This window comes from Ascaphus truei, chromosome 4 (genome assembly GCF_040206685.1).
Source record: "Ascaphus truei isolate aAscTru1 chromosome 4, aAscTru1.hap1, whole genome shotgun sequence".
NCBI lineage: Eukaryota > Metazoa > Chordata > Amphibia > Anura > Ascaphidae > Ascaphus > Ascaphus truei.
In genome coordinates, this window is record NC_134486.1 from 81222016 (window position 1) to 81232164 (window position 10149).

A 10149-nucleotide genomic window follows, 5' to 3' on the forward strand; every position below is an offset into this window, starting at 1 on the left:
TACACAGGGATATGGCAAATAAGATTAACATACTGTAGAATGGTTGTTGATAAATAGGGAAAATATTGCCTTTATTGGATTCAGGAAAGATTTCATTATGAGACATAATTGGAAAATGTTTCACAGGGTTTCTTGTTTTCCTTCCTCTTGATAAATATAGGTCGGGTACCGTGTTTCAGCTGATTAAATTTAACATAGGTTGAACTCGAGGAACATATATTTTTTGTCAACCTCATCTTCTATGTACAGTATGTAACTATGTATATTTATCCCATAAATAGTGATATAACTTATGTCCCTTGTCTTAATTTTCTGATGTTCTATGGGGTTATGATTTTAATATAATCACTAATAAAAAAAGATAGGGGGAATAAATATATAGGTTGGCAAATGTCGCAGTGGCTTAATCAAATTGATGTAGATACACGTATTAGGGCCTCATGCAGTAAGCGACGATTATGTGAAATCGGCAAGCTTATCGATTAGTCATGTTATTGGCGTTTTTCCCTCTCCGTATGCAGTAAGTGCCGAATACATTCAAAATCAACCAGAAAACAAATCCGCCCACTCTCACGATGATGAGCCGATCACACACAGGTGTATCGGCGTGCGTGGCGGGGTGCTGTTAGGTTGCACAATCACAAATCTTGCTGAATCAGGCGAAACAAGCATGTTTTTGATTGCGCGCCATATTTAAAGGCAACGTGTACTGCTAATCATTCTCTGTGTTGTTGGGAGTGAGAGAGAGAGAGAGACGCACAGAGCTGGACGATTGAAGATTTGCATATTGACTGAGAGACTTGTTGTGTATTGGGTGAGCTTTGTCCTTTGTTGTTTTGTTTACATCTTTGTCTTGTTTTATATGTGGAAGTGGGTCGTGTGATTGCCTGTACATTTATTGTCTGTTTTTTGTGAGTGCTGGAAGTATGCCCGCAAAGCGTGGGAAGAGTGATGCTGGTGGGAGTGGGAGTGCTACTCGTGGGAGTACGCGTCGGAGTGAACGTTCTGTTCAGGGGAGTGATGTTGCTGGTGCACCGAGTGGTGTTGCTGGGAGTGGGAGTGCTGTTGTTGGGAGTGGGAGTGCTGGTGCTGCGAGTGGTGTTGCTGGGAGTGGGAGTGCTGTTGTTGGGAGTGGGAGTGCTGTTGTTGGGAGTGGGAGTGCTGTTGCTGTGAGTGGGAGTGCTGGTGCTGGGAGTGGGAGTGCTGTTGCTGTGAGTGGGAGTGCTGGTGCTGGGAGTGCTGGTGCTAGGAGTGTGAGTGCTGGTGCTAGGAGTGTGAGTGCTGGTGCTAGGAGTGTGAGTGCTGGTGCTAGGAGTGGGAGTGCTGGTGCTGGGAGTGCTGCTGGTGGCGCAGTTGCTGATGGGGTGTCTGGTGGTGGCGTGCTTGCTGGTGGCCAGCTTTTGGAGGCTCTTCCATTGGAAGAAGGAGAGTCCAGTCAGCACCAGCCAAGCTCTGACCCTAAACCTGCTCGGAAAAAACGTGTGGAGAAGCCACGTAATCCTCGCTTCAATGACCAGGAAAATAGGGCTCTTGTCACTGGCATTCTGGAGCACTATGACAGTCTCTATGGACATTTAGTAGGTAAGTGTAACTTTACATTTATTATTCAAATACATGTGATCCTAGGTCATCTGAGTTTTGTTCATATGCAAATATGGGTACACAATATCTTTCTATGTTCATTAGTGTGGAAACACAGCTTTTTATCATGCCTTACAAGGACAAATAAACACAGGCGGTCAATTTGCCAGAACTGCATACAATATGAATGCAACCTTGCTTACATGTATAGGTTTAGTAGTGAATGCTCATGTGCTGCACATATTACACATAAAACAGCATGTTTGCTATCTCTTGGAACAGCTAGCAGTGTAGGAAACTGGTGCTTATATTATTATTCATTTACCTCATATCTTTTATATGTTTTTCAAGGGCGGACAAGTGCAGCAAGCAAAAAAGAAATGTGGGACACAATAGTCATTGGTGTCAATGCCTGTGGGAATAGTGTCAGGGACAAGTATCATTGTCGGAAAAGATTTGATGATATTAGGTCCAAATTGAAAAAGAAAATACAAGACCAACGCGTGCATGCTACTGGCACTGGAGGTGGGCCCACACCACAACGTCTCATATTGACTCCATTGGAGGAGCTGCTTCGGCCAAAATTACTTACCGTTGTCGTGGAAGGCTTGGCTGGTGACCGTGACATTGGAATTTATCCGTCACAATTTCCAGCAGGTGATAAATATTACTGTACTAGGCGTGTCGTTGCTTACAGTTATTTTGCATATTTACACTGCTTTTTATACTGTCTTCACAATATAAGCATACCTGCATCTATATATGTATATGTCTGATTCTGTATATATATATATCTCAAAATAGACATATATGTAGTAGTCCTACTAAAAGCAGTAACTAATATAGCACGTGCCATTGCGTGCTCATTTACATGTGAATTCCCAAAATGCATAGCTGCAGTGGAAGCAATTGATGGTGGGCGAAGATGGGGAACAACAGGGTAGTACACATGTGTAACACATGTTCATGAGAAATTATTAGTAGCTACAGGTACAGAACAGAAATATGTATCATATTATTGTGTATTTTATTGATTTTACTCCGACAAACATGACATTACTGCCTATTTTAAGCATGCATCAAAGAAATTGCATGTAACGGCCTACAAACATCACTGGCACTAACACATCTATAGTTGCTTATGAAAAGGTCCATTTTTGCTTTATGTCATATACAGACAGCATAATGAGGCACACGTATCATATGTTATGTCATTGTTTTCATAACTTAAACACTGCAGATGACTACTTAGCTCATCTACCATTGTGTTAAAGCAGCTGCAATTAATATCTCATCACAGCATACACTTCAACAGAGGGGGTGGGGTTCAGCACACACACTAATTACAGCCTCATTTCACGGTCAACTTAGTTCACACCATTTGCACCTGTTTCAAGTCATTGAAAGGTGTGGCTGATTAGGCTTTTTGGGGAAGGGAATACCTTTCTTACAACATGAATAGCACAACTGAAGTTAATCACACTCATTTGAAAGCTTAACTCTAGCTACTAAATGCCCCAACAACTCATTACTTATCAAAGCGTACGTCACACATTAGTTCACTCATATCTATAGTTGAACTACTATGAAAGACACATTATCACACACTGCATGTGTTGTCTTGTTGAGTCACAGCCACATTCAGGTGTGCCACATCTTCGATTAATGTACCACACATATCCTCTACCAAAAACAACACTTTTTGCAATATGACCACCTTCATGATAACCATTGTGAATGGTCATCTCATGATAGTTATGTACATTATGATACTGATATCACTACACAACATATGATTTTTATGTACTCATTTAATCTATTTATCCTCACGCATTACTGCAGAAACATAGTATGTTGTATGTTAGGGAACTCAAAAATTCTAAGTACACAGGCATGTACAGTGTTATTACAACTATTTATGTTCACTTTCAGACACATTTTCGGTTAAGGAACTGATGTTGTTAGTTAATCATAAATACAGAACATACAATAAGTGTTTGTTCAATATTTACACATGTAAATGTAAAACTTATGTTATTGTTATATATAGTTGCCCCTGGAGGACATGTGTCACCTGAGATGGAACAAGTGTCTTCACCTGGGTCAGCCAGCTCAACACTACTAGAAGGTGAGTGTATCATTTGCTGGCCATATAATATGTGCTCTTCTATATGTTATGTTGTCATGTGCATTATTTGTTTTGCACATCTTCTTTAAATAGGATTACTTAGTGTCAGTGAAAATTAAGTGTAAGGCAACATGTATTGTGTTAGTGATGTTAATTATCATGTAGGACTTCTGAGTTTAGAGCAACTTTTCATTCATTCATATTTCATACTGAGTCCAAACATTATTCGTAAGTCAAGGTAGTTTTTAATGAGGTTATAAAACGTATGCTAACATGTTAGGTGTTACTTAGGACACAGTACAATTACATAGTAACACAGCATACATTAACATGCCATTTAATAATGTGTACATTTCTTTTTAGAACATCATGGTGATGAGGATGATGAGTATGATGAGGATGACGCCACAGAAGAGACTGAAATACAATCATGTGACCATGAAGAGGTGCCAATAGAAACTGTTGTACCGCCAAATCGTCCATCAACTTCCACATACGATGCAATTGTAGCTTCAGAGGGAAAAATAGTGGACGCAGAAAATCGTCGCCATTCAGACATGATGACAGTGCTGGAAAGGATGATTGGACTGCAGGAAGAAACAGTATCACAATTGGCACATCTCCACAGAGTCTTCATTGAAGTGCCTAAACAGTTGCAAAAAATCAACACCTCATTCGAAGCATTAGTTGTTCAGCAAACACAAGCTAATTACTGGAGAATGACTAATGTACCACAATTCAACACCTCCCAGCCAGGATCTGTTCATGCAGGTCAGTTTTCACCACATTCATCTGATATTCATTCACCAGGCCCAAATGTTACCGGTCAAGTAGCAGACATTGCTGTGCAGGTTCCTGATGACATCCTACCGCTGCCATCTGTACAAATTCAGCAGCAGACACCTACAAAGGAGGCGACAAAAACAAAACAAGACACACATGAAACAGACCAACCATCACTTGTGCAGTGTCTACCAACTTGCTCACATGTGTCACTGGGCACAAGCCCTGTCCGTGAACAGTCACTACCCAAAAGCCCTGTAGGTGAGTCGCTGCCCAAAAGCCCTGTAGGTGAATCGCTGCCCAAAAGCCCTGTAGGTGAGTCGCTGCCCAAAAGCCCTGTAGGTGAATCGCTGCCCAAAAGCCCTGTAGGTGAATCGCTGCCCAAAAGCCCTGTAGGTGAATCACTGCCCAAAAGCCCTGTAGGTGAGTCACTGGCCACAAGCCCTGTAGGTGAGTCACTGGCCACAAGCCCCGTAGGTGAACAGTCACTGGCCACAAGCCCTGCCCGTGAAGTGCCAGAGGCCACTCAAAGTGGCTCTGTTGTGCCTAAAGTTGGTGGCAAAAGAAAAAGGAAAATTCAAGAGACAACAAGCAGGCCTGTTACTCGCTCGCAAAAGGAACAAAAAAAATAAATGTTATAATTCAGAAAATATGTCTTTGGCCTTGTTTTGTTGACTTCAGATTATCTAATTACTATTGTATGTATGCTGAAGACTGTGTTGTTTCCAAACTTTCAACTATGTTCTTGTACACGTGAAGTTTTGGAAATGTTAACACTCATAATTAATTGTGTTATAAATATTTATGTTGTAATCGTCTGTTCAGTAATGGTCCACCAGGAGCCAGTTGCTAAGTTTAGAGAAGCTGCCATTGACTTTGCAGCAAAACATTGCATTTGGGTGTGTTAATTGATGTAAGAATTGCATATGCATATTAGTCACATGCAATTATTAAAACACCTAAGTAAGTGCAAACATCTTTCTTGTACGTGTACAGCAGGATTATGTGTAAATTATTACTTACCTTTGCCTTGCTTGGCCATTGTAATTTTGTCCTTTAATCAGTTGTGTGTTCGTTTCTATAACATCTCAGAATGTATAATAATATATATACACACACACACACACACACACACACACACACACACTGAGTGAGTGTGAGTGTGAGTGTGAGAGTGTGTATATATATATATGTATATGTGTATATATATATGTATATATGTGTATATATATATGTATATATGTATATATATATATGTATATATGTGTATATATATATGTATATATGTGTATATATATATGTATATATGTGTATATATATATGTATATATGTGTATATATATATATATATATATATATATATATATATATATATATATATATATAGTACTATATAAACTGGTATACACAAACTAATACACTTCATGCTTCCTTGTGAAAACACTATTTTAATAATACAGGCCTAATGTTTGAGAAATATCCTAAGTATGAGACTCTAACAGTATTGTGCTTAAACAAATGTTTATTACTTAATTCAATCATGTTTCTCACCATTTAAATAGGTTTCATACAAGGTATACTTAATGCCATCAATGTTGTGTGTACTCCTGCAATATAAAAAAAAATAAAATATTATATATAAATATATATATATTTTTATAAGAGATATATTTATATATATATATATATATATATATATATATATATATATATATATACACACGTATTTAAACTCATGCAGACAGGGAGTTAACCAGACTTTCACATACACACAGAAATGTAAGCGGGGAAAAAACATTTCTTTTTGCAGGTGTGTTTTTACTGATATGCCTGGCTAAGAAATATTTTCACACACTGGTCTTTGTTAGTTTTCAAAAAAACACTATGTGAACGCATTCACAGTCTAGGGATGTTTTTCACAAACGAGATAAAAGAATGAGAAATGTTTCTCCCACAGTCCCATATCACGAACCACAACTGTTAACCCAATTAGACAAACAAATCCAATTGGCGTTTGAAATAAGGAGTCAAAGTAGTTACTTTTGTTGACCTTGACAAGGAAAAACAGGAGTTTGTTAGCCATTCAGCACATTCATTTTGATGAGCAAATAACACAGACCTGCACACAGCTTTTGTGCTACTCAGACATGGCTGATGAATTCGTTAACAATATTAATCCCCTTTTAGGGTATAAGTACATGATCTGTGAAGCCATCTTGAACAGTCGCGGACAGAAAGCAAGCACACGCCAAATCGATGATTTCATTCGAGCAAAATATCCTTATTACCAAGACCGTAAGCATGCACGGAATTTTAATTCCTCAATAAGATTCACTTTATCAAGTAATGACTTTTTTGAACGTGACCAGGATAAGCTACAACACACCTATGGTTTCTGGAAGATTGCCCCGGAAAAACAATTTCTCCTGAAAGACGGCACTTATATTGTCGTGAAAGGCATATTTATTCCTAATGGCAATAGCAATGTATCCGCTACTACTGATCCGTTTGAATCGATACGTGCTGCAATATCTGCAGCCTCCATTCCTGAAACCCACATTGTACAAGAACAAAAGTACTATGATTATGTACCAAGCCTTTCAGCTGAAATTGCATTGGAATGGGAACCGGAAGAAATGAACCTACCTCCCGACCAATTATTTGAAGAAAGCAGTGGCGATTCCTATGAGCGCATCCTGGAGGAGATATGTGCCATACTGGATTCAGCGGTTGGGTTAAGCGTGGATGAAAATGGCTTGCATTTCTGGAGCGACCAGTTGCAGCCAGGCGAAGAGTTAATTCTAGAAGAATGGTAAATATAACAATCGTTATGCGTTGACTCTGCGTTTAAATTTTTTTTTTTTTGTAACCACCATTTTCACTTTCAATGCGTGGATACAGCGTAACATTGCAGACTGCATAACATGTAGCGATCACAAACAAATTGTTTCCTAATACAATATAGTAGGACCTGAAAGAGTAGTACACATTGCTGACGGAATAAATATACGTACTTTCCTATCCCTTTAAACATATTAGCAACATTTTACCATTACTCTAACACATACCTGTTTTGTTATCATGCAACATCTACAACATTGAAAACCGGGTCCACCACGTATGACGTGGGACCCTTGTCATGGGCCAAGGCGTCCTTAAAAAGGATTAGTGATGTAAGTCCCGCCCCCAAGCGACGTGCGCGCCTCAAAGCCTATTGGCTGTCATGTTTTGTTATAGTAACGGTAACTGCAGTGTGTGATGCGTGCGGCTCAGTGTTTGTAGGCGTACCCTGGGCGTTAGCCGAATGTTAATTGAGTGGGAGGAGTGTTAGCGTGCGTTTCACGCTGGCTTAACATGACGTCACACGTATTGCATTTGCGCATTGTGTTATCGGCCGTGCTTTCTGTTCAAACACGTCTGTTTAAAAAGAATACAGATGTACTCGTTTAGAACGAATGTAGTTTCGTCTTCATTGTATTTGAAATAAAGATGTTATGTTTACTGGTATTTTCAACATGTATTGAACGCACAACGTACGCTTTGTTTTGCGCATGCGCTAACAGTTAGTGGAGCCAAGCGTGAAGTGCGTGCGCACACAAAGATGTGCGCGCACATCTTTCAGTATACAGGCAACGTTCACTTCTTATACATAGTTATGCCTGCTACAAATTTAAAGAAACATTACATACTGATGAACAGTTTTACTTCTAACATATAAGTGACTGACGTGTGTATCTACACAATCATATAGAGCTGCGTAACGCGTTGTCACGGATGCATATCTAGTAAGGTGCCATCTTTGACCATCATGTGTTTGCTGTATTTCAGAGATGTCGGGGAAGATACAATCGGATCAATGTATGATTTCAGAAGAGTCTACCTTTATATGAGATGATTGTGAGGAGGAGCCACCGACTACTATACTACATATGGAACTAATTTTATATTGCTTGCAGCGCTTATTAACAAACAATTAAAAATGTGATACCCTTATGCCTATATTGCATAAGCACTTAATTAACATAATGATGTTGCAAAAGAGTGCCTCATGAATTTTTATTGAGTGTTCTTTAATGACTACTAACATTTTATGACATGGTGTGTTTTATATATAACAACCATTCCCACTCTGCTAACACATTTGTGTATTCTAATATGTAATGGAACGTATGACTGTCGAAACTATGTAACAATAATAATAATAATATGAGCATGTTCATGTATAGGGCTGCTAGTTGTACGCAGCGATTTACAGACACATGTTTCAGCCTGAGGTCCCTGGCCCGTGGAACGTACAAATGTTTTTTTGCCGCATGAGGCACAGGGAGATAAAGTGACTTGGCCAAGGTCACAAGGAGCCCACACCGGGAATTGAACCAGACTCCCCTGCTTCAAACTATCAGTGCCAGTGTGTGTCTTTACTCAGTGAGCCACTCCTTCTCCCAATGTAAAGGACACTTACAACCAAGTAGCCATTTATTTTTAAAATCTCTTGTTACATGGGTATGTAGATAAAATGGTTTGGGACTGTAGCAAATAATGTTACTGGCCAGATGTTATGGTCCCCTCCAATGCATGATGTTCTGAATATGACATCACCATCATGTTATGAAGTACGTTTCTGTGTATATTTCATTAACCTAACTAACTATAGTTTACTGTGTTTATTAATCGTTTAGAAATACATAGTATAGTCAATATGATGATATAAGCTACCATAATAAAGCTGGTGTTATCATTTGTCGGTGTTATACATGGATCCTACACCAATTGATAGAGACACAAACAGTTGTCTTAAAAAGTGTGTCTATGCTAGTGATGAATGTGCTCCCGTAAGTAAACAAATAAGTACAGTTATCCCCTTTTCTCCAACCACCTCTATATTACATTAATGGAAATTATAAGGAAACATACATAAAATGTGATGAAATGTGAGTAATCATTTTGTAATACAATGCACATGAAAGCTCAAGAGTAGCTAAATGCATATACATGATACAGAAAGTACATATATGTAACATTTGTGTTTAAACCAATATGTTGGGTTTTTAGTTCCAATAATTATAGGAAGATTGAGGTAGCCACATCTTATGAGAGATGTCAGCAAATATACATACCATGATCAGTCATACTGGAGATATACCTATAATGCAAAGGAACAATATATAAATTGCAAACATTGACATGCCATCTTCAGTACCGTAAACAACACAGCAAAGTGTGTATTTGGTGTTAAATGTACAACACCATGTATATTTCATGACATTCAAAATGTAAATCAGCCTGGTCTACACATCATATGGATGTACATGTTACACTGCACCAATAACATTGTATGTAAGCATACTAGAAGCATGAATGATTATGGGCATAATATGTGTTTTGTCTTAGCATAAGGAATAACACAATGCTAAAATATTATTGCTTTGTTACCCAAGTTGTATTCACATACACACAACTAAAGTACAATTGAAGAGGGATTATATAACCTGTTCAACAATAACATACCGGTGCCACATCCCTTTGTGCACACAGCAGAGAAAAGAAAGGTGTGCAACCCATATTCATCTGTGTCCTAACAGAAGGTTATATAAAGAAACATTATTGTTAATATAACATAATTAAACTATAAAAGTAGTACTAGGAACATATGAGTTT

General features: G+C 38.5%; 1 protein-coding gene and 1 long non-coding RNA gene across 2 annotated transcripts; one reads left to right on the forward strand and one right to left on the reverse strand.

The window, feature by feature from the left end:
* Positions 1 to 3635: 3635 nt before the first annotated feature.
* LOC142491957 (uncharacterized) lies at positions 3636 to 5134 on the forward strand. Its single transcript, XM_075594740.1, has 2 exons — positions 3636 to 3709; positions 4073 to 5134. The coding sequence occupies exons 1-2, from the start codon at positions 3661 to 3663 to the stop codon at positions 5122 to 5124; spliced, it is 1101 nt and encodes a 366-aa protein (XP_075450855.1). The 5' UTR covers positions 3636 to 3660; the 3' UTR covers positions 5125 to 5134.
* Positions 3984 to 7462, reverse strand: LOC142491958 (uncharacterized). Its single transcript, XR_012800614.1, has 4 exons — positions 7138 to 7462; positions 6043 to 6098; positions 4442 to 4612; positions 3984 to 4296 (listed from the first exon to the last, which is right to left on the reverse strand). It is a non-coding gene; the product is annotated as an uncharacterized LOC142491958 (long non-coding RNA).
* Positions 7463 to 10149: the final 2687 nt, after the last annotated feature.

Bases quoted from the DNA above. Each gene is read 5' to 3' on its own strand.
- LOC142491957 (XM_075594740.1), top strand. From the start codon at position 3,661: ATGGAACAAGTGTCTTCACCTGGGTCAGCCAGCTCAACACTACTAGAA. The intron at 3,710-4,072 runs GTGAGTGTATCA...ATTTCTTTTTAG, and splicing joins CAGCTCAACACTACTAGAAG to AACATCATGGTGATGAGGAT.